General features: G+C 41.0%; 1 protein-coding gene across 2 annotated transcripts in view; it reads right to left on the bottom strand.

Moving 5' to 3' along the window:
- Positions 1-16,695, bottom strand: part of LGI1 (leucine rich glioma inactivated 1) — a 31,560-nt gene extending 14,865 nt beyond the window's left edge. Inside the window, exons 1-2 of one of the 2 annotated variants that reach the window (XM_047761955.1) lie at positions 16,157-16,695; positions 15,693-15,764 (exon numbers count right to left, since the gene is read on the bottom strand). In XM_047761955.1, coding sequence (XP_047617911.1) covers positions 15,693-15,764; positions 16,157-16,623 — 539 coding nt within the window. In that variant the 5' untranslated portion in view covers positions 16,624-16,695. The remainder of the gene's footprint in view (positions 1-15,692; positions 15,765-16,156) is intronic. The other variant, XM_047761956.1, reaches the window with a different exon arrangement.
- Between the last annotated feature and the right edge of the window lie 8,640 nt (positions 16,696-25,335).

Genomic DNA, 25,335 nt, shown 5'->3' with positions numbered 1-25,335 from the left:
TCACAGTGATGGATATCACATGCCCTGGGTAACATTTTGGACATGGTTGAGCAAGCGTTACAGTCAACATGTTGCACATTTTCATGGCAAAGATAAAAACAGAATCTTTCCCTCTTGCTCTAGAAACTTCTGGAACATTCTGACAGCCCAAATAACAGTGTCATGGTTTCAAGCCTGGGAAACCTAGAAAACTAGCTCCATGCCTGGTTGTGCTGTGATATCTCAACACCAACTAACCTCCTTCTTTGAAAATAGAATAGGCTGAAGATGAGAAACAATGAGGCTTAGGAAGAGTCTCAGGTCCATTCTATTACTAAATAGTTGAAAAAGAACACTTTTACTTGGACAAATTTACTTGCAATTTCAAAATCCACGGGGATTTGGTTTCGAAATGACTGACAAAAATGAACATCAACCAGCAGAACCCACATCCTGTTGAATTCCTCGAAGAATTTTTTTTTCTGAATGGGAGGCTTAACAGAGGTGATTATACGCCAAATAATAAAAACAAAGTTTTTCTTTTTTTTTAGAGTCCATATGAATTTATTCAGTTCCCATTAGATAAATGTTGATATAAACTGAAAATAAAGTTTTAGATGTACTGATGATAAATTTATAACAGGTTCAGGTGACATTCCGTCTACATGTTAAGGTTCTTATATGGGGGAACCTCAGCTTTCACTTGTAACTAGTATCCAAAATGTGACTGTGGTCATGGGACAGACCAGAGGTTTGACATAATTTGACAATTCATGCCTCATGCATACTGTTTAATTGCACTATGTCAAATCCAGTATTCTCTGTTAGTAAATTTTTGACTTATATTTTTGAAATGTAGGGGTTAAAAATAACTACCACTAACCAGCTCAGCGACTTAACCTCTCCGAGTCTGTTAACTAAGGGGGTTAAAACTAGGGAATCTCACTTTTTGAACAGTTACGAATAACTTATTTGATGCCAGTATTGCTTCAAAATAATGAGGGGAAGGGAGAGCAGTGGCTTAGAGAAATTGAGCACAAGGTGATAATTTTTGAAGCTGGAAGCTGGGTCCATGGGAGTGAATTTTACTATTATCTCTACTTTTATATGTGCTCGAAATTTCCGGTTAAAAATGGGGAAAACATGAACCAATCAACCTAAACCGGAAGATCTCTTGCATTTCTTCCTAAGTGATATCATTCCTGGAATAATGTTGGATTCCCTTCTATCTCTTCTCCTTCCGACATCATAGCTTGATACTCAAGTGATTTTCTAGGCTCTGAAGAGTCAGCACTATTGAACAGTCATACATATTAGATGCTCAAAGTTATTAAAACAAATTCAAAGCTTTATGATTTCTTTCAGTCACAACTTTTGCAATTATCTCTTATTACTTCATGGTTCTGGGTTTGCAAGGTAAGCTATCATCCAAAGGCTTCCTTAGGTTCCAGTATTTGCATTTCATCCTGTATAGGTAGCACCAAGGATGGAGAGAATGAAATAAGGCAGAAATAGATACAGAGAAATACCTCCCATGCTCACTGGTTTGCCAGCTGTCCCATGGTTGAACTGGTGACTTCAAAATCACTCACTCCAAGTCACCAGAAGAAATGGCCTTTTCTCCTTATGTTGAATCAGATGCAAAACAGAGTAGGATATGGATATTAGTGGGCAGAATTAGCCCACACATGTCAGGAAAATAAAACAGAGTTTCCACTAGAATTTTTATCTGCTTATTCATTGCTTATCCCTAACACCTGTAATAATGCCTGTCCCATAGTGGACACTGAATAAGTATTTTTTAAATAAAAAAGAATACACTTTACATTAAATTCTGGTCATTACTACATTACTAGATTGAATGTTCCTTACAGGAGGGACTTATCCTTACTGACTTTTGTGTCCTTAGCCCTGATCACAGTTTCTAGCTGAAGTGTGTTTGCTGAACAAGCTTTTAAGGATTAAAATCTCTGGCTAAAACTACATCTACAAGCAAAAATATGGGTGAATGTCACAAACCTCAGTCCAGGGCAAAAAGCCAGAAATGTAAGTGCATGTATTTGAAGAAAAAATCCAGCAAAACCAATCTATGTTGATAAAAGTCAAGATGGCGTTTACTCTTGGAAGTGAATAGTAACTGGAAGGGGATGCAAAGGGAGCCTCTAAGGTAATGGTAATGTTTGGTTTATTGACCAAATAGGTTTTTATTACAAGGTGTTCACTTTATAAAAAAAAATCATGGCAGGGGGTGGAGGTGATGAATGGGCAGAATATAGAAAATTTTTAGAGCAGTGAAAATATTCTGTATGATATTATGATGAATACGTGTCACTATACACTTGTTCAAACCTATAGGATGTACAGCACCAAGACTTAACCCTAATGTAGACTATGGACTCTGGGTGATCAAGTAATTTCATCAGTTGTAACAAATGTACCACTTTGGTGGAGGAGGTTGGTGATAGATGAGGCTATGCATATGTCAAGGCAGAGGTCTGTGGGAAATCTCTGTCTTCAATTTTGCAGTGAACCTAAAACTACTCTAAAAAAAATAAAATCTTAATTTAAACTATCAAGATGTACACTTAGGACAGGTGTACCTTTCTTTATTAAATTATATTTTAATTAAAAGCTTTCTTATAAAAGCTTTAAAAATCCCTCTGGCTAAGATAATGGCTTAGTCCTTGGATTCTAAATTCAGCTGTTTTCTATAGACATGGATTCCATGGACAAAGATTTGTAAAATTACACATACACTCTAAATATAGTTGAGCAGGATATCCATTTTATTATCCTATGTATACTTAAAAAGACTTAAAAAGATCCTGTTCTGGAGTTCCCGTTGTAGCTCAGTGGTAACGAACCTGGCTGGTATCCATGAGGACATGGGTTCAATCCCTGGCCTCACTCAGTGGGTTAAGGATCCGGCATTGCTGTAGCCGTGGTGTGGATTGCAGACTTGATTTGGATGCCACGTTGCTGTGGTCATGATGTAGGCTGGCAGCTGCAGCTCCAAGTCAACCCCTAGCCTGGGAACTTCCATATACTTTGGGTGCAGCCCTAAAAAGAGAAAAAAAGAAAAGACCCTGTTCTATAAAAAGGTAAAATGCTTATCTTTAATTTTTATGGGTTCCTTTCTGAATGTTTGGTTTCAATATCATGATTTGTTATTGAGCCAAATATGTTAAAGAATCCCACAGTCCCTGTTAAGGAAACTGTGTCACTACTTTGCCACCCCTCACCCCATCTTCACATATGACAGACCTAGGGTAGACCAGGGAGGCCATATTTTATACTTCATAACCTCCCTTCCTTTTCCTAGATTATTAGAGCAAGAAGGACTTGGTGCCTCATCCAAATCAGCTGATCCTGAGGTCACTCAGCCTCCCTTGGCCCAACTAGTCTGGTTCAAAAAGGTGAGTTGGGCTAAAGATGAATCCCTTATTGGGGGACTGGAATTGTAAACAGAGATAGAGCCAGACATCAGAGGACCTGAAGGAGAAAAAATGCTTTCAGGTTGAGTTAGTTCTATGGCAGGCAAACTGTGGGCAGGGCACACTCAAAAGAGAGCAAAATGTGGAGGGAAGTGTGTGTGAAGGCTGGAGCAGGGAGATGCCCAAATACTGCCCCTGCGCTTCTCAATCTCAGTCACTTGGAATCACCTGGGGAGCTTTAAAAATAGGATGCTGGTTAAATTCTATACCTGGGGTGTGGGCTGGGCATGCGATATTTAAAGGCTTCCCAGGTATCTCTTATATTCAACTGAGGCTCTGGCTGCTTACAGTAAGCTTTCTGGTCAGCTGCAAGAGCCTTCCTTTACCTGTGGTGACCAAGGAGGCCTCTGCTTTTTGCAGCGAGTATGGCTGGAATAGTTGCTCTGGTCCTTGAAGGTGCTATGGATTGTCCTATCCTCATAACTACAGGTAGCAAGAGTCCACAATAATATGACTCAGTTTTGGCAACTGATCTCACAATAGTAGCATGAGGAGGGGTGGGTGGGGATCAACGAACTGTCTGAATGAACTTGCTTCCTTCCAGTGTCTTGCTATTTTATTGGGTTTTTCCAAACATGAAATCTTATTATTCTCATTGCCTTCTAATTTATTATTTTATCTATTTATTTTTTCTTATTCCTTAGAATATTTATTATTGCATGCTTAATTCATAATTTTTATTCTTTTTGATTTAAAATGAAAGTATTTAGAAATATGACTTGACCTCTGTGTAAAGCTTTCCATAAGTTTTGACAGATAATTTCTTAAAATTATATATTTGATTTCAACAAGTATTTAGAATAATATTCTTAAAATTCCCTCTTGATAATTTTTTTTAAAAGCTTTCATGGTTTATGATTAATATTGCACTGGGACCAGAAGTCTGTAAAATGTCTGTTAACACTGAGCTCCAGTTCCTCCTTCTGATATTCATTGCCTGTAGGAATGGATCACATCTATCCGTAAGCAATAAATTAACACCAAGACCATAAGGTTATCACGGGGTCCTAGTTGACCCGAAAAGCTAGAACCAGCGGCACTTAATTCAGAAGGAGCAAGAAAAGTGGGTGATAGAGTCAGCATGGAGCTCACAGTGCTTGGGTCAGCAACAGAGAAGTAAAAGAAGCAAAGGACCACAGAATGAGGATCTAGCTACACTGGAAGGAGGTCAAGGCTAAGGCGGCCCACAGTCCAGCTGGGGATCCTCAAGAGTGAGATAACCTGGAGGACTGATGGGCTACTGAAGCAGTTTCCTGCCCTGGCTTCTCACGTCTTCCAGGGACTGGGAAAGGAATACGCTGACAAGGGAATCACAAAGCCTGGGTCTGAATTCCCACTTGGCCATAAATTCTCTGTGTGGCCTTGAGTATGTCACGTCTCCTATCTATGTTATTAAGTGAGGGGGCCTAGAAAAAAAGATAATGTTTTAGGCTTCTAGATTGAAAGATGTATGAATTTGAGCTCATATCACCACAGGCTTCATTCCTGGAAGAGTAGGCATGGGTTCTGCATGAGGAGTAGGGAGTGATAGGGAGGCAGGCCTGCAGTCAGCTGAATGGAAAGAGTAACCCTGCTGAGAAAAATCTCCCTTTGTCTCAAACCAGTCTGCTCATTTGGTCACATCAGGACCCCTGGCTCTAATGACACTTCTGGCTCTCTCTAGTCACCTGTGACATCTTAACTGCCATCAGAATTGTCTTTGGCCCACAAGTGGTCTGCCCCTTGTCTTCCAGCTAAAAGCAGATTTTCATGGCTATGGAGGGGAGATGATTAAGGGATCTTTCACATAGAACTCCCTTCCTCTGTAAGGGCTACTCTAGATGAAGAGAGGGGTGAACATCAAGCATCGGTTTGTCACTTAGAGATGGCATTGATTAGGTATAGAACAGAGAATCTGGTTTTAAGCTCGTGGCTGCCACTTACATGATACATCAAGTAGGTAAATCTGTTTCATCATTTGCTAAAATAGGAATGATAATTTAAAAAGCCTTCCTGGGAGATTCCAAGAATTACATGATATAGTGTATAAGATCATGTCTCCAAAGCTTCCACCAAAGAATATCTCAGCAAAGAGCACAGACATGAAATATCAGAGCTGGAAAGAGCTGTTAGGTCTAGTGAAGGACCTTAGCTATACAGTGAGGGAAACTGAGGTCCAGTGAGATTGTCACCTGCTGAAGAGAACTTATGAGCATCATCCAAGAAATTAGGCAGCTGTGGGCAATGTGTGTAAACACAATTTCAAGTATATATATGTGCTTGTATGTTTACATATGCATATATATATAAATGAGAGGGCAAGGTGCTTGGGTTACAGCTGTTGGAAGATCTGTGGGTACAGCTGGAGGGGCTGGCCAACTTGTTTAGAACTGTCTCTGCTTAAATGATTCAGACCTTCTAGCTGTTACTAATATTCTCCATTATCCAAAAAAAATAGGGCTAGTTGAATGATAATTAATAATAGGCTGGTGATTCACTTTAGTTAAACGCACTCATTCTAAGTGCATGTGCCACGTGAATAATTTACATTTGAATATTTTAAAATGTGCTTTTAAGATAAGAAAGCACTTAAAAAGGAGGCATCACGCATGAACACATTATGTCATTGTTCTTTTGGACGCTCATCCTTGGAAAACAGTGTAATTCAGCGGATTCTTAAGTAGATCACCACCTCTTCAATTTGGTTTGATGGAAAATAACCTTACTTTTGTGCCACATAAATCTTAGGTGGGAGGGCACCTAAAGAGACATGCAATTCCATTCCTCTTTTTTTTTGTCTTTTGTCTTTTGTCTTTTTTGTTGTTGTTGTTGTTGTTGTTGCTATTTCTTGGGCCACTCCCGTGGCATATGGAGGTTCCCAGGCTAGGGGTTGAATCAGAGCTGTAGCCACCGGCCTACGCCAGAGCCACAGCAGTGCAGGATCTGAGCTGCGTCTGCAACCTACACCACAGCTCACGGCAACGCCGGATCGTTAACCCACTGAGCAAGGGCAGGGACCGAACCCGCAACCTCATGGTTCCTAGTTGGATTCGTTAACCACTGTGCCACGACGGGAACTCCCCATTCCTCTTTTTACAGGTAAGGAAACCAAGGCCTGCAGAAGTCTGACTTAACCCAAGGTCAGATCTTTTGTCAGCATCAGGGCCAGGTTTTGAATATAGATTTTAGATTTGCAGGGATTCCCTGGGGAATATTTTTGGCATGCACACTAGCAAAGATTGGAACATGACCAAACTCAACTCTTTGGTTTTATAGTTCATTACCTCTCATCACAGGATAGTCAAAATTTTTCTTTTCTAGGAGCTGGTATAAGTCCATAGCTCACCCTCCAGATACTGTTTATAAACTCTGTTTCTCCCTGTTCCCGGAAAAAACAAGGAGAAGGGACTTAAATTTTATTTAAAGCCTATTCTATGCCAAGCCTCATCTTTAGCAAATTCCCATCTATGAACTTACTTTAATTCTCCAGTGAACACTATAATGTAGATTTCATAGTTTCCTTTTAAAATACAAAGAAACTTGAGGTGAGAGAGGGAAAGTACTTTGAAGCTTGTAACTGGCAGGGCTGGAATTCTGTGCTCAGGCATGATTCCCCGCCCTCTACCTCCTTCCCCAAGTCCTGCAAGGTGAGTGGGGGTGGGGGGTGGTAATGACTGTGGGGAAGGCCCTGCTTCCTATTTTTAATCAGATCTGCCCAGTATCTAGACTAGCAAATCTAGACTAAATCTAGTAGCAAATTTAGACTAGCCTTGCCCAGTAGTTCCCAGAGTCTATTCCCTAGAACACAAGGCCTTTATGGGGTTGAGAGGTTTTACACGAACAACGACAAAAACCAAACAAATAAATTTGGGAAAAATGGGAAAATGAAGTTCATCATGGTTCCTAATTACATAAATCTGTCTCTCCTTAAGTAAACTGAGGCTCTTCGAAAGGGATTTAAATATGTAATTTCCCAATCTTATTGATAATGGGACCCTTTTATCACTGAGTTTTATATAAAATGAATATATCCAGGGAAAGGCTGGATTAGCCCTTTGGGAAATAGCTGTGAAGGAACCCGCTCCAAACAAAATTAGTGAGAGTGTAAATTTAAGCTCAAGGGGCTTTTTCCTGTTGAACAGGCTGCAAGTGATAATATACTTCCTCTGAAAGATGGAATATCCAGTAGGAGGTCCCCAAAGAAGCAGTGTGTGCCAAGCTGCTGGACCAGGTGGAGAGCCTGGCAGTGAGGCATGCTTGCAAATATCACATTCAATGAATCCATACTAACAAAGCTGTCTGAGTCACTTCCTATATGGAGATAGATGGTTTAACGTATCCCTTAAGATGGGATTCTTTCTACCTGCCTGTTTTACTAGTAAGCCCCTCTAGAACAAGGTAAGTTCTAAATAATGAAGCTAATAAATAAGGCAAACACCAAAGGCATAGATTCCCAATATCCTATTGGAGGTTAAGAAAAGTAAAACAACATAAAATAATGTCAGAGGCTTTTCTAAGCCAAGGTGCTTTGTGAGCATTTCCCCAAATTTATTTGAGCACGGAACTCTTTTTTTTCCTCAGGACAACTCTTCCACAGGACACAAGTTTAGAAAACATTGATCTAAGGTATAACTTTAAAATATATAAGTCCTTTTCCATTTGCTCTTTTTTTTTTCTCTTTCTCTCTCTTTTTTAAAGCAGGGAGACCAGACCTTACACATACAAATGAGAGTTGAATCCTAGGGAAACTCGGGGGTTCCTGCCAGCAACGCTGCTACTCTCTCAAAGGGCTTTTGAAACTCCTTTTCAGTGATTGTCTCCAGGAACCAGGGCAATTCCCCTGAATATCCTCATTAATGGGCAAAGGTTGACCCTTTGAGAGGGGATTTGATTTGGAGAACAAAACTATGCAAAGTTAAGCCCAGTGATTCATGTTCAAGAGGAAGTAGATAGAAGCAGTTAAAAAGTGAGGATGCGGGTTTAAAATCCGGCTCTGCCACTTAGAAGGGTTGTGATATCAAGGAGGTTATCTAACCCTTCAAGCTTCAGTACTTCATTTGCAAAATTTTCATAATCATACCTCCTCACAGGGTTATAATGATGATGAAATAAAAAATGAGAGGTTTAAAACGGTAAGTATCAGGCAATACTAAAATGACAAATGTCTACTAACAAAACTTTGCCTGCTTTTATTGTGTGACTTGTAACCTGGCAGTGAAGACCGTTCTCAAAGATCTAGAAATGTTTAGCTATGCAAGCAAAGTTAGGAAGAATCTATGATCTCCCCTAGGGAATTCTCTGCAAGTCAAGGGTTATTTGTATATAAATACATAAAATCTAATGTTTATTTTTTAAAGGCTCACTTTTAAAAATCACATTTTACACAGGCCAGCACCTGTCATCTTGCCATGTAAATTGGCTCAACAATGCCTTTCCAATCCTTGCCTCATGGGAGGGGTACTGAAAAAATGTTTTATCATCAGCCACCATGGGAGGTCCTGGTAAACTCCTCACAGACCTACTTGGGAAACTGGGAATGACATTATTATTCTAATAATAACTCAATAGCCAATTCCATATTATGAGGCTCTTTCATTTAACAACCTAATTTACCAGTTTGTTAGAACTGATACAATAAATTTTGTCCATTTCTTTAACAAGGCTGTTTTCCATATTATAATAATTTAAAGTACTCACTTGTACACTAGAATTTTTAAGCAGAAAAACCTTAGTTAATTGAACATGAAGTTCTCAAAATGCCAATGTATGTTTTATTTGGTCTTTATCCTATTTAAATCTGCCTCCAGATTTTTGCCTTCCCCTGAAGATTAGAAAAATATGACCCCATGTTCATGTGCCATATCAGCAATAATCAGTTGGAACTGAAGATGTCATTTTTAGGTAAGGCATGTCTTTCTGGTTTACCGCAGTCACTACCACTCCTTATTGCCCTATACCCAACTGTTCTCCTTCATTTACCTGATCATCCCAACCCCTGTTGGGAAATTGCATTTGAGAACCATAATTTAATCTATCTCTGGTATTTTATTCATATAAAAACTGAGGTCCAGGATATTTGGTCATACAGCCCCACTACTTGTTGAGCTGGATTTCAAACATAAGTCTCCTGATTTCTACTTCAGGCTTCTTTCCACTTTACTATAGAGCTACTCGTCTGAAGGCTGGCTGGGGTTAATTATTTTAAACAAAATCTGACATGTTTGCAAAATATGGTGCCAGTTGTTTTTTTAGAAGGAGAGAGGATTCCCCTCCCATTCCTAGAAAGGCAAATAGTTCATGTTTCCTGTGAAAAGATTAAAGAAAGATTTTTTAAGAAAGATTTTTTAGCAGTTTCTGATGGACACCTATGTGTAGAACAATAAAATTTTTAAGCTAGCTTTGCAGGCAAATCCAGCCTATATAATCAGATGCTAATCTGATGTTATGGTCATTCAAATTAAAGTGATTTTCAGAACTGTAATAAAAGCTAATGTTATTGAGTTACGGGAACTCTGCATGTATTATTTTGTTTAATCCTGACTGTAATCCTGTAATAGGTACTAGGGTTATTGCCCACTTTGTAGATGCAGGTAATGAGGCTTGGTTAAGGTTGCCCCAAATCCCAGAACTGGGAAGCAGCAGAGTAAAGATTTGAACCCATGTCTGTTTGACTACAAAACCTTTGTTCTTTGCTACTTGCCACATTGCCAACTCACCAGGATTAGCCATTTTGATATCACAGCCATCACTGTAATGCCCCGGGATCATTCTGTAGCCCATATCAGCCACAGACTCAACAATGGACAAGAGTTACCATCATTACCCATCAGCTTACTATCATTTTGAACAAAATGAGAGAGCTTATCAAGACGACCTCATAATACATTCAAATAAAGGCCAAATATAATTTACTTTTTTAGGGCTCACCTCCAACTTGGAGCTGCCATATCAAGGTGGAAAGAAGGAGATGTCACTCGTCTTAGTGTCTCTCACAAAGCCCAATGCTGTGCTTGTTGCACAGTAGAATCCCTAAAAGTATTTGCTGAAATAGGAGGCTTTTATTTTGTTACTGCTTGCAACTATACAATGAATAAACACTTGTTTTAGCTAAGCCAATATAAGTAAGTCAAAAAGGAAATTATATTTGTATTCACAAACTGTTCTTCATCTTAATAATGCTTAACCAACATTTTTCTTTGGATGTCCCATTAGACCAGATAAAGGAGCAGTTGGCCCTTCACGGGAGAGAGGCTAGTCAAACCTGGGAGAGAACCTGGGCAGCAAATATGATTTTGTACTTGTCAAAGACCTAGAGGAAGTCAGAGTAGGACAAAGAGATTCAGGCACTGGGTCTAAGGAATGATTTTGGATGCTTGCCTTTTAAGTTCCAGTACACTGGAAATATCTGTGGAAGAAGTTTGACATAATGTCAGGAGAGAATATCTCGTCACATTTTTGTGTGTGTGTGTGTGGTTGAGCCTACTTTCCAGACCTCCCACACTATTAGTTCATGTGAAGTCTGATCATGTATACTGAACATAAGAAAGAGCATGAACATAACCAAGACTATCTAATGATAGGAAAACAGGAGTCTTTCTCTATTATAAAATCTATAAAAATAGGAATTGAATCCAGAAAATATATAGTAAGCAAGATCTAAGCTTACAATATCCAAACTCTTTTCTAGGACCTTGACTACTGAGAATTTTCCATGAAAGACAAGGGCAGACACAAGCACAAATAGCTCTAAAAATGATAGGAAGAACTAGAGACATCAAGAAAGTCTACAGAGCTTGAGAAAATAGTGATCAGGGAATGAGGTACTTCAGGCTGGTATGGATGGAGCTTGGAGTGTGTGTGTATCTCACACCCACACTATCAATTCTGTGAGAGATGACCCTAAACAAATAACCAAATTCTTTTAATACCAATTCAGATGTCCATTATGTGTCTTTGCTTCTCGGAAACCATTAAAGTCTTCCAAACACAAAGGTGACATGATGAGATCTGTAGTTCAGGAAGGTAACAATGATGGAGGTGGGGGAAGATGAGGACTGGAGGCAGAGGGACCCGTGCAAAAGCTCCTGCAGCAGCCTGTGCAACAGTGACTTCAGCCTGAGCTGGGGCTACAGTTCTGGGGTAAAGAGAAGATGGCAGGTTCTCATGCTGTTTGAAGAGGGACTTGTCCAGGTGAAGGTGGGCATGAGGGAGCTGTCACTCCTAAGTTTCTTGTTTGAATAATTGAGAGGATGAGATACACTTTCAGAGAAAACATTTGTTGTACAGGGCTGGTGTGCACAGTCACAACAATTAATTAATTTAAGAAGTTAAAAATCAGAGCTGTGGGTCATTGGGCAGATTGTAGACATAACAGCCTAGGTGCCTGAAATTTTTACTTCTTGGTCCATTGCGGGCCATCAGCTGGGCACAAACCAAAACATGCTCATCTATAACCAGTCAGTAATTCCTCTAGAAGCCCTCTTAGCTGATAGATTTAGCTTGCATAGGCACTGAAGATTGCTAATTTTTTCTTATATAAGGATGAATAGGAAACGAGAAGAATCACTGTAAAGGTGAGATGGGCTATCAATATTTTTTCATGCACAAATAACATTTTAAAGAACTAAATGATAAAGTCTTAGTATGGATAGACTTATTACTTAATCTTGTTCATGCTGTTTGTTTTTCCTGTTTTTTAGTTTTTTACTATATATTTATGGGTTGATTGTGGATTAATAAAAGAAATGACATTTCCCCCAAGAGAGATCAATTCTGTTACTTCAAACAAGACCAAATCTCCTGGAATAAATAGAAATTTTTCTGGTTACACTGAAATCTTATATAAAGATGTGTGTGTGTGTGTGTGTGTGTGTGTGTGAAACTAACCTAACCCTATAATTTACTGCCTGCAAACAGAACTCTTTTAAGAGTTGGATCTATTTAGTTTATTAAAATTTTTATCAACAAATGGTTATGTGGCACATTTTATACTCTTCAGTTGAAATTTTACTTCCGTAATGAGCCTATATCATTGGCGATATCAGTCTGTGGTGAAGAACAGGGCTGTCCTGTGTAAAAACACATTTCCATAAACTGCACTTACTATAGGCACCACTACCCAGCACTGAAAGTAGACTGGAGTGAATAATCATCCCATTGGTTGGTGTTTCGCAACAGGCCTTTGGAAAACATGAATGAAATTACATTAGCTTGGGAAAGGCTTTGTGCTGTGGTTGTTTAAAACCATAAATGAAATTTAAAAAAAATAGGTTTGTAATCTGATGAATTTTTACCCAATAATTTTATTCTTTCTCTCCTCTCCACAGAGTGTGGTCTTTTGTTTTTCTTCCTCCCCAAAACACCGTGCCAGCCATGGCCTACAAGGTCTTTTCCCCCAAAACACTGTATGTAACTTAAGGAGGTATTACGTCAGTTTCTGTCAGTACCCCAGGCTGACATTTCAAAAAGTATTTCTCATCATGCCTTCTGCAGAAGGTCTGAAATAGCATTTGGGGACTTAATGAAATTATTAGATTGTTAGAGTGGGTGATGGGAACGGGTCATTTCTTTTCCCTTTTAAACGGCTGCGCAAGAAACCAGTGGCCTTTGTACGTCAATCAAGCAGAACCGATTCTGAAGTTTATCTCTTCACGGGATATGACGGGTCAGTCTGATAACCCGTGGTCACAAATGTCATTAGAATTCATTGCAAACTCCAAGCTATGACTGGTGTGATCCAGGTCTGGTCTGATGGCAAAAGTCATGCAAAGTTAAATCAGGCCCCTTGACCTTCATGTTCTGATGGGGGGTTTTCAGAGCACTGAATGGCTCTGTCCCACAAAATAATTCTTTTCTATCTGAGAACCATCCATTCCCATCACTATTATGATTATTGTACTATTCCTATTGGAAGCCTTTTGATTTATTTCCTCCTAGGTGAAAATGCGCTTCTTAGACCCTTTCTTGAAGATAAGAAGAAACAGAGAAGACTGGACAGGAAGAATGGGGAGTAAAATATTCAGGAAACAGGATCATGGAGATTAGAGACAAAGTTTGACCCCTGACAATTTTGCAGAAGATCAGCCCGAGCACAAATCTGCCACGTTGAGGTTCGCCAATGTGAGTTAAGTAAGGACATCCAGGGCAAGAATTACTCGCTCTTTTGTTATTTCTGAAACCTGAACTGCTTTTAGAAATAAGGGCTGGAATGTTCCATAGGAACTCAGAGCATGGAACGCAGGGGCATGGCACACACTCGGTGTGGGCTATTTAAAAACCAGTTCCTTGGCTTCCCTCTGTGATTCTAAATACGTGTAATCACATTACCCTGCAGCAGCCGGTAACTATTTCTATAACATTGTCCAGCATCTGTGCTCGCCGAGGCTGGTCCAGCCAGCAGAAACAAAGTGGAGCGATACTAACTGATAAGGTTGATTGATCCAGGCTTTCTATGTCATGGCTAACAACCACCTAGTACTGGCACATGAGTAGTATGTGTCAACTGACACTTTTTGAATTTTAAGGACTGATCTCTTAACTATCCTGGGGAGATAGAGGTGCCTTAGGAGATAGAGGTGCCCTAGTATCATCAAAAGGATGCTTTCTAAATGAGCCATTTATTTAACAAATAAATAACATAGGCACAATTGATCAGTTTCTCACATACAATCAATTCTTATCCTACGGAAAGATCTCAGCATTGAAGACTTTGCCCCTTTATGTGCTAAAGACTCTGTCTTTTTTTGGATTTGTTTGATGTGCTAACACTTTCCCTAATCAAATTATTAGCTGCCTATCAAACACATAAATCACTTAGGAATATTCTACTCAATTGTTAATTATTCAAAGATATTAGCTAGTAGGACATTAACCAACATTTTTATATACTGTCCAAACACCTGATCCGGTTTGTGAAATGAAATAATCAAAACAGTTTGGGGATTTCACATAGGCAAAACAATAGATGAAGTGATTTTTTTTTAGCTTTATGTAAAAAGTTAAAACCCTACCGATGATAAAATATGTAATCATTTGTCATACCCTATGTCAAGCATTTCATCTACTTAAATCTTATTTATTTCTGATAACAACCCTTCAAGGTGTCATCACCTCCATTTTACAGATGAGGAAATCGAGGCTCAGAGAGATTTAGTCATTTGCACACGATCACACATCTAGTTTCTAGTGAGTGGTGGGGTGAGATTTATACATGGGTCTCTTCCCTTTCAAAGCCATGTTGTTTGCCTCTGAATGTATAACCTCAAGCAGCCAAAATGGCCAATTAAGGCAAGAAAACAGAAAGCAAACAAGGAAAAAACTTGGGTCCTGGATCATCTTATAGTTAAGATAACCATAATTCAGTTGATGGACAACTGGCTGATCCCCCACCCCCACCCCACCAAGAACCAGTAACTACAACCCAATCTGTGGTCTGTGGCCTGTGGCCTGATACCTGAGCACCAGGGGAACCTCCCCCTGCCCAGTGTGGTCCTGCTCTGAGAACTAGCAACTCAATTGCCAAATGTTACACGTCAGAACAAATTATCCATGTTACATTATGCCTGAGGAGAAATCTGATTTCTTAGTCAAATATTATTTTTTGACTATTTTCAGACATCAATTCAATATGTGATTACCTTGTGGCTAACACAAAACACATAGCAAGGACTAATCCTTTGCACTATCCTATATTAATATTTTCTTTCCCTCCTTGCAAGGGGACAAGTTATAAATTAGATGAGATTAGAAAGCAGTTACTTGAGAATTAATATTTTAAGGAATTACCTAGAAAGAACTCAGATTTTTCTTCCCCACACGGTAAATCACAGAGTAGCAGCCTGCCCCAGGTCCCCGAGGACAACATCTTGAGCGCATATGTTATACTGAGTTCTGTATTGACTAATTCAGAAACTCTAGGGTACAATAACTAAAGTTCCCAAGTCAAAAATGAAAGTAAAAGGGTGGAATGAAATTAGGATCATTGTTGCAACATTCCAACAACTTCATAAATAGCCGTGAAAGTTGAGAGCATTACAGGTTAGCAAATTTACCACTGCAAGCATCAACCTGCACCAAGCATCAAGTCGCAAACAAATCCATCTACCTCTTACTTTACTGATATTCTTTTCCTCTCCAGAAATATAATCACATTTAACAACATTAATATTGAGATCGTTTTACTAGAAGGCTTATCCAAATATATGCTATATTAAAAATAGTCATGATATAAATATTTCTCACAAGAGCTGCAGCGATGGTGTGAATAAAAAACTCCCTTCTGAGATTTCAGTAAAACCAGATCTCACAAAGGATCTGAAAGAAAACAAAACAAAACAAACAGACACACACAAAGACACACACACACAAAACAAACCTTATGTTAATCTGGTTTAGCAAAACAGTCACTATTTGACACTATTTTATGAAGTATGATACTGTTCCTTCCCAGATAAAGTAGGAGAGATGATTCTGCTACAGGTTTCTCATAATAATGTTCAGGGGTGGAAGATAGCTAAGCATGTTCTGTAGCAGCTAATAAAAATCAAAATTTCTAAATGCAGCAAAATGTTAGCCCTGTCAAATGGCCAAGCCTGCAAGAGGAATTTTTCTCTCCATGCCCTTCTACCAATACATACAAAGCCCCAAATACATCAGCTGGAATTTTAAAATCGTAAATTAGATATCAAAATGCTTACGGGCCTTACAATGAGATAACATCAGGAGGAACGTTGCGTGGAATGGATCTGGCATTCTCACATAAAGCATTATCTTTGGTACAAGTACACACGGCAGGGCATTTTGGCTTCGCTGGTTTCTTCCCCTCAGTCAGCCAAAGCGCAGATAAGAGACATAGGCAATAAGCAATTCTTTTCAGGGGGATGCAGGCATTTCCCATCCTTTGGCTTCTCTCTGATTCCATGCAGTCGAAAAAATATCCCCAAACATGAACAGGGTTCCTGGAATTCAGATGGTGATTGTCTTGCTCTAAGACCAGGTCACATAAGAGTCCACCCTTTTCCTTTGCCTCTGCCTCTCTGCTTTTCAAAACAGGGACCTGCAGCTGATTCGTGAGCTGCTCCTTGCTCCAGCGATGCACTGCTCGGGGAAGAGACCTGTGAGGTGCTGCGAGATGGGAGGGATCCAACTGCTGGAGGAGAGAGCGGACTTGCATCACCACGAAAACACTGAGCACAGACCAGCCTTCGAAGGCAAAGCGAAGTGATGTAACAGAAAATAAACAGCTTTCTGCTTGCACCGGGAGGCCCTTTAATTGTTACCAAAAATAGGACAGCATTATGTCTTATTAGTGAGTGGGTGGGCGGGCGGGTGGGAGCAGTCATCTTGCATCGGATCTCAGCAATCTCAGAAACCTCTGGGAATTTGCTTTTCATGTGGCAAACAACCTAGTAAGAAAAACTAGCTTTGGAGCCAGCCCTGGCTGGAAAAATGAAGTGAAATGAAACTCTCTCCCTCCGCAGCATTTGGGTAAAACCTGAATATTTCTTGCTGAGTCCACCTGACTGATGCCATCACTGATGACAAACAAGAACACATGGAGAACGTGACTTTCAGGGAATGAATGTGAGTCAATACTTTCCTGACGCTTAACTGTCATAAATTATTGATTTTCATAATCCACCCCCCCCCACACACAACATGTGAGCCATTCCCTCCTCCTGTGAGGAGGGAGGGAGATAGAAGCACAGACTGCCTCTGTGTCTGAGCCACCCTCCTCACCTCTCTCACCCCACCCCCTTCTTCAGCACTACAACCAGAAGCCTGGAAGGAACTCCCTGCCAGCAGGAGGCAGCCAGCTTTGGCTTCCAAAGCTCTGGAAAAGGTTTGGCTGAGCCAAGGAGGCTGAGATAGGGTGGGATAAAGGCCAGAGTGAGAGTCAGAGACCTGGCTTTTGAGGGTCCAGTTCTGCCATGAATTAGCTGAAGGTGTCTCTGGATCTACTCCCCTGTCTGTAAAATGGGCATGATGGTATATGTATTATGAACCTCAAATCCAAATGGTAGGCTATATTGTAGGCTATGTTACTGCCATATTTGATGGGGAATGAGGATGCACCCTTGGAGAAGGAAATTCCAAAAGAAAAACAGGAGGCCCTGGCTTTGGGGCAGGGCAGTATAGTCCAAGAGGGCGGGGAGATGTTCAGAATGGAGGAATAGACGCTTGGTCCTCATACCACGATGCAGACATCCATCCCTCGAGCTGGCACAACTGGCCCAGGATCCGTGCACAGCCCTTGCTCTCTCAGCAACTTAGACTGAGAGGAATATGAGGACTATTCAAGCAAATATGTGATCATGGCATAAACATCCTACATGGATCTCGAGGCATTGACAGTCTGCCCTTTCCCTCTCTTAGGTAGCTCACTCCACACTCACTCCAAGCCCCTGTTGGCTTCTCTGTAAAGTCTGGGAGGGAAGGGTAGTGGCCGTCAAGGTCATTCCTGTATTTGATTTCTATCTCTGTACTCAGAGGATGGCAGGCTCTATGAAGGGAGGGATCCCGCCATGAACCCAGTGCCTGGACAGTGTTGTGTTCACCATGAGGAACCCCGTGTTTGTCACAAGCAGCAACAGAGCCACGGATGCTGTCCAAGGTTGGGACATGCTCATCCAAAGAAACTCCAAATGGCTCCTCAGAGTTATCACAAAGGAGGTCAAGGACAATTCCCTGGAGAAGCCATGATCCAGCTAAGTTCCAAGGTAAAGGGTGGATGATGTAGAGGGTTGGTGAGAACATTTCCAGGGGGAGCAAGTCCCATTTGCAGACACCTGGTCACCACCCAGAGAACCACGGATGCCTCTGCAGAGTCTTAGGCAGAAGAATGGTATGATCTGGTTTGTGTTTCAAAAGGACCAGTAGGTTTTTATCATTAAGCCAGTTTTTTAAAGTTGGGGAACACATTGGTTTTTTTGTTTTGTTTGTTTTTGGTTTTTTTAATAGAATAGAAAAAGAAAAAACTAAGTCCAGGAGAAGTCTGGTTTTAGAACCTGTACTACTCTCGCTTCACTGTCCAGGGCTCTGTGAAGGGAGCGAGTAATATCACAGTGATTTTAGAAACCGTGACTTATGGGCAAACCCCACTTGGATCAGGAAAAGTGTCACTTAAAAGTTGGCTGCAAGTCAGATTTTTGTAAACTGAATCCTGCTTCAAGTGCACAGTGGAAACTTGCTCTGTAAAATAATTATGTGGTGAAAATTTTATAGATATTTTTTATTCAAACAATCACCCACACCCTAAGTTATCCAACTTGTAAGTGCTGTGGTTTGTAACTATAAAGACTTGGAGAACTTTTAAAGCCCTCAAACAGATGGGGAGACTGAGGTACTGAGGTCTCGCAGATGACAAGTGGCAGAGCCACCCCTCTGCAGCAGGTGACACTCTGGCAGATATTTGGTTAAACTGATAGGTACAGGCAAACAGGATATTTCTTTCCTTCTGTTTCACTTTCAAATGTATCATATTATCAAGATGGCTCGATCAGCCCTTGGCATTGTGCTCTGTAGAAGAGCGGTCAAAGAGAGGGTAAGCAGTCTTTCATGTTTGACTTGGTTAAGCCGGGAGGGTAAAGGAATGAGGGAGAGAAATCAGAGCCATAAGCACTTTGCAGCTGTATTTATCCAGCGGTTCAGTTTGTCAGTTCAAGTGGAAAAAGGACCATGGCGGGGGGTGAAGGGGGGTGCTCTAAGGACAAATTACAATGGACATTCTGAAAAGACAGTAACTTTTTCTTTTTCTATGGCATTTAAAGCCCAGACTTGAATTCCCTATTCAATTAACACACCCACTAAGATCAGACACAATTTTAACTGTGTGATGCAGATAGATTGCTGATGTTCTTTTAGGGAGAAGAAACCATTCCAGGCTCCAGAATTGGATTGAGGCGGAGACTAGTGAGACAAGGGCAGGTTGCTGCTATATTGAAATCTTGAGGGGGCTGGGGAAGAGGCTTTACTGATGACCAAGCTTCCCTGCCCTCCTTTGGGAGGCCCTGGGAGGGCGCAGAGAGGATGTGGGAAGTGGGAGGATAGAACCTGAGGGGTTTCCATCAATTAGGAGGCCTTTGTATAAGGTTTGGCAATCCACTTGTACATTATGGTGGAAGCCTTGGGACAGGGGCCTAGAAAGGATGAAAGCAGAGCTGGAAGGAGGCCCAGGCAGGTGGGGAGGCCTAGCTGAGGTAGGCTCACTGCCCCATCCCAGCTCTGGAAGAATAGCTGAGGGGGTCCAGGGCTGGCTCTGCACTTGGCCAGCCATGTGGTCATGGGCTAGCTATTTAACTTTTCTAGGCCAGTTTTCTTCCCTGTAAAATGGTGAGTATGTCTAATAGTACATATCATAGAAAGTTGTAGAATGAAAGACAATAATGTCTCTAAAGTTCTTCGCATGGGGTCTAATACACGGGAAAGATTTGTCATTGTCGTCATCATCATCTTTGCAACAGGACCTGAATTCTGAGCAGGTGACTTCTGATACTTGGGAAGCAAAGCTTTCAAATAAAAATGGGTTTATCTTAAGTGTATGTTCACTCTAGGAAGCAGGCACTTCTGGGCAGGATGAGACCATGGCCTTGCCAAGAGTCTCTGCACATGAGGGAACAAAGAAGCCTCTTGGGAAAGAAAGAATTCTCTCCCAGTTTGGGTGAGAATAGGAGCACTCAAGCTTGTTCCAAGGACAAGTTCCAGAACTGAAGAAAAAGAAGGTGCTATAAACAAAGGATGGATGTTTTTTTCTTCAATCTATTGCCCTTGAACATGAATAATTTTGAGAGGGTAAGAAAAATCTATTTGGGGATTCCTGTAACAAAAGATATTCTCTCTAGTTTGGAGGCACCATGGCATTGCATGTGAGTGCTGTGAGGACCACACACAGTGCTCTGGCACCTGGAGCTGCTGTGAAGATGTCAGACCCACAGTGTCCCTATCCCGGCCCATGGTTCTGGCATCATCACAGTCACCAAACTTTGCACCAGGAGCAACTCACCCTTAGTGTCCCACAGTAGTGACAGCCTCACAGACATAGGAAGTGGCGAGCGATCCCAGCAGAGAGCCTAATCAGAAGAGAAGGAAAATGAGGGATGTTTGGGAGCTTATGTGTGATGTTCCCTGGCATTCTTAGAACCCGGACAGGGTCTTTGAGGAGGGGCTGGCAATTCTGGGAGAGTTGATGAAAGCAGAGAGAGAGAGAGAACAGCCTGTGCCGTGGGTCTGATTCCAGTTTTCCCCTCAGGCTGGTGTGACCTAGGAAACAAGTAAACAAATCATTATTATGAGCCTTAAAAGATCCAGCTTGGCCCTGCCTCCTTTTACACTCAGACATGCAAACTGGTGTCAGTTAAAGCAACTTTTTCAATAAGCAGGGTTTTTGAAGCAGCAAGTCAGATACAGTAGTGGGCTGCAAAATCAATCTAGTAGGTGCAAGAAGAATTTTAAGGAATAAATCACTTTTGCATCCAAAATTGGACTTTACTGCACCTGTAAGAGTAGCTATTGCCTTATGATGGTTTTGTTTCCATTCTTTGGTATGTAAGTGTGTGTGTGTGTGTGTGTGTGCACAGGGTTGTGATGAAAATGTATTTCTTTCAATCAGTTTATGACTTCCCCCCCACCAAAAAAAAAAAAAAAGGAGAGAGAGAGAGAAAGAAAACACTGCTTTAGAGGGTGTTAAAGATTGTCACCAATCCCAGGAGTCTGTGAAATGGCAAAGAAATGTTGATCTCAATTTCAGTAATTAAGTGAAAGTGATTAAGGGCAGCAATTAGATTTGCTGAAATACCATTTTTGGTATTTACTAGCTGTGTGACCTTTGGAAGGTTGCTTAGTTTCTCTGTGCCTTATTTTCCACACTGGTAAAGTAGAAATAATACTTTATTTGCATTGTTGATATTAGAATTCGTGTCAATGCATGTGGAAGATATGTTAAAAAGAAGGCATTCAACTTCTGATAACTCTCTCAGAATTAAATGGGAAGGGAGGAGACAGCAGTGAGCAGAGGGCCAGAACTTAAAGATTAGAAGTAGTGTGTCAATAAGGATTCTTTGGTAGAAAGTGTCTCTGCTAACCTGAGCATAAAAGGACCTTATTGCCAGGGTGATGGAGTGATTCACAGAATCCAAGAAAGGGCTGTCCAAGCAGGCTTCAGAAATGGAGAAATTTGTGGGAGCTTGGGGATCTAGGCTGCAGGAGCTAATGGGCAATGTCCTCAGGTGAATTCATTCCAACCAGTTATCATCCACATCCTTCTCCCCAAAGGAGAGAGTACATCAGGCTGAACTGGAGCCAGCTACCCTCCCATTTGCCATGGGAAGCCAGGCGCCTTGACTGGCAATCTCAACAAGATCCACACACTATGGTGCTGCTACCAGAAGCCGAGAGGATGGACTCTGGGCAGACAAAACCAAGGGACACTCACTAAGGGATATGTGCCAGGATCTGTTAGACTAGGGCAACGGGAAATGGTATCAGTTATCATCCCAAAGCCAACATCAGGATTTTGAATTTCAGCGACCAGGGGACCATTTAGATAAACAGATATCAATAATTTCCCCAAAGTCAGCTAAACTCTTATGTCTTGATTGTGGAATTAGGGGATTTTCAATACTTGTGGTCCAAGAGAATACAAGTTTGGACAAGAGGGGAGTCGAGAAGGCAATAATAACAAAAACTGACACTTAAAGAATGCACATCATATGCCAGCTGCTGTTCTAAGCACTTTGTGTATACTAATTCATTTAATTCCCATAACAATCCCATAGGGCTAGATGTTGTTGTTGTTATTTCCTCCAGATTTATAGAAAAAGAAAAGGAGGTTAAGGAATATGCCCTGGGTGCTGCAGTTAGTGAGGAGTGACACTGGGGTCTAAGCCAGGCATTCTGACTCAAGTGCCCAAGGTATTAGTCCTACTGGACACTGCCTCTCTAGAGGGCAGTGGGGGATGTGAGATACTAGGTGCTGCTTGGGAGGCCCATAGCACCTCACTGGCCAGGCACTGCTACTGAACTACACTTCCCAGGATGCAAATGGGCTGTCATCTTAACCCTTTCCTCACCAAAAGTTCCTCACTGTCTTGGGTAAGAAGTTTTTTAATGGCAAATATGGCAAAATCTAATTTCCCTAAAGCATGATGATGCCATGGAAGCGTGAATGTAGATGTCAGTGGGAGTAGATAGCAAAGGGACCCAGTCTCTCTCTCTCACACACACACACGTGTATATACATTCTTTTACTTACATTATCCTCCATCGTGTTCCATCACAAGTGACTGGATATAGTTCCCTGTGCTATACAGCAGGGCCTCATTGCTTATCCATTCCAAATGCAGTAGTTTGCATCTATTAACCTGAAGCTCCCAGTCCATCCCACTCCCTCCCCCTCCCCCTTGACAACCACAAGTCTGTTCTCTAAGTCCATGAGTTTCTTTTCTTTGGAAAGGTTTGTTTGTGCCGTATATTAGATTCCAGATATAGGTGATATCATATGGTATTTCCCTTTCTCTTCCTGACTTACTTCACTTAATATGAGAGTCTCTAGTTCCATCCATGTTGCTGCAAATGGCATTATTTTGTTCTTGTTTATGACTGAGTGGTATTCCATGTGGGTCTCAGTTTCTTTGTGTGAAATGAGATTTATAACGCTGACTTCACAGGCTTTTGCCAGTCTGGATGAAACTGTGTCAATGAAAGCATTTGATATGATGAGTAAGTTATCAAAAAAGTATGAGGGGGTTATTATCCTGTTCTAATCTTGTTTACTGAATTGAATTCTACCCTCCCTCTACAACTAGCTCTTATCTCTGATTCTTTCTTCTCTATTTTATTTCCCTTTATTGTAAGGGTACCTAAGATTTGTTTTAATCAGGTATGGTAAGATGTGCAGACGTGGAAATGACTGTCATGAAGGAAGAGGTTGTTATACTCAGTTTCCTGGAGTTTAAAATAGAAGGCATGGCATGCTGTGCAAGGGGGCTAATTGGGGAAGCACTAGGGTCACTCAGGAGGCAGAGAGAGTGAAGAAAAAAATGTGGACAAGAGGCTTAATGTGGACTAGTTTGAATAATCTCAGTGAGCTTTGTGGCATCAGGTTGTCCCTAATTATCTGATACCTATTCCTGAGTGTGAGAGCCCAGTAGAGGAGATGGTTAGAGATATGGACTCTGCATTGGTTGATTTGCATAAGAAAGATACATTCACAAGTGAGTCATTTACTGTCTCTTGGAATTGGCTAACCCTGGGAGGGGCAGTCCCTCCCAAATCAGCAAAGCTCCAGATGTTAAACCATTAGAATAAAAAAAAATTAAAAGACATGCTCAATACAACCTTCTAGCCACTCCTCAATAGGAAGCAACTGAATGGTCTCTAAAAGAACTGGGAACAGCATTGAAACCTGGGTAACCACCCCATTAGGAGTGGTGGTTTGCAAGGAAGGGAGTAAATGGGTCAATGAATCCAGTAGAATTTCAGCCCTGGCACTATTTGGTTTACCAAGATTCCAAGCCCATCACAAACTGAAACCTAGGTAAACAGGATGAAAGGCAGCAACTTGTACTGCTTTAAAAAGCCTCCTTGAAGCCAGGATCCACAATTTATTTATCTTTCCATTTCTTTGATTGAATGATCATTCAGTGGGAGAAACAACTCAAGTGTCCTTGTAAAAGAGAAAAGGTAGAAGTATGGGCCAGTACTTCTCTCTTAAAAATGAACTTTATTTTGCTTAATTTTATTCCCAAAGTTAAATATGCTGAATTTACACACTTTCATAACTGTCTTCAATTTAGAGTAGAAACTGAACTAGCCATGGATTGGAAACCATTGCTTCTGTCCCCAAAGGAAGAGCTCCTGCTGGCTCCTGTTGGTGGCAGAAATTGAACCAGCTCTGTTTTCCTTCCCTGATTAAATTTTCAGAGGAGGACAAAGGATGTCATTGATGATGAAGATGATGATGATGATGTAATGATAATGGTGATTGATAATCAAGATGACAATAGCAATGATGACTAACACTTAACACATGTTTATAACATGCTAGTCACTGTTATAGGTGCTTTAGAACTATTACTCCATCTAATCAGATCACATGTAGTTTGGTTATTATTGACTCCCAATTTATAAATGAGGAAACTGAAGCACAGGGGCTGGATATATTGCCCAAAATAAGTTCAGTCTGGCTGTAAACTGAGGCATCCCATGCTCTTAATCACCCCATGGAACTGTTGCTTGCTTCAGAGTGGTTTACCAAAACAAAGTTGATCTCAGCTTATTCATACAAGAGCAGGCAAGAGCCATGGGAGTGCAGAACTCCAGTTAGGTGACGTCTATTGAGCCTTTGTGCTAGTCTGGGCGTGTAACCAGGGCTGATCCTTGGAAAAGCTGTGGCATATGGGAAGTTTGTCTCTGGGACATGGAAGGAAGAAAATGGGCTAAAATCTGGTTCTGTCATGGATGAATTGTATGACCTTGGGCACAGGTTTTGACATCTAGGCTCTGGTTTTCAAAGGAAGATCTTGGGCTGGATCATCTCTAAGGATCCTGTTCATGTCAATTTTCCCTGCCAGAAATCCTGTTGGGGAGTAGATTATTGGAAAGGCAAGGAGAGTGTTGAGCAGGTTCTTGCACATCCGGCGGTAAATAGCTAATAACTGTTTGGGTGCCCTGAGGAGCTCTGAAAACCTGGGGCGTGGCTGCCGCCTGCTTTGTGTTGTGCCATGTGCCTAAAACTAGTGAGTGGATAAACATCACCTTGTGGCTATTACTAAATGCTCAGAAAACCTTGAAAAGAAGGAAGGAGTGCCTATTTAGTGAGAAAAGTATTATAGAAGACACTGGAAGGGGGCAGGTTAGCAAAGGAGGGCTTTTCATCATTTCGGTCTCA

This window comes from Phacochoerus africanus, chromosome 15 (assembly GCF_016906955.1).
Source record: "Phacochoerus africanus isolate WHEZ1 chromosome 15, ROS_Pafr_v1, whole genome shotgun sequence".
Taxonomy (NCBI): domain Eukaryota; kingdom Metazoa; phylum Chordata; class Mammalia; order Artiodactyla; family Suidae; genus Phacochoerus; species Phacochoerus africanus.
This window is presented reverse-complemented; position numbering and strand designations above follow the sequence as displayed.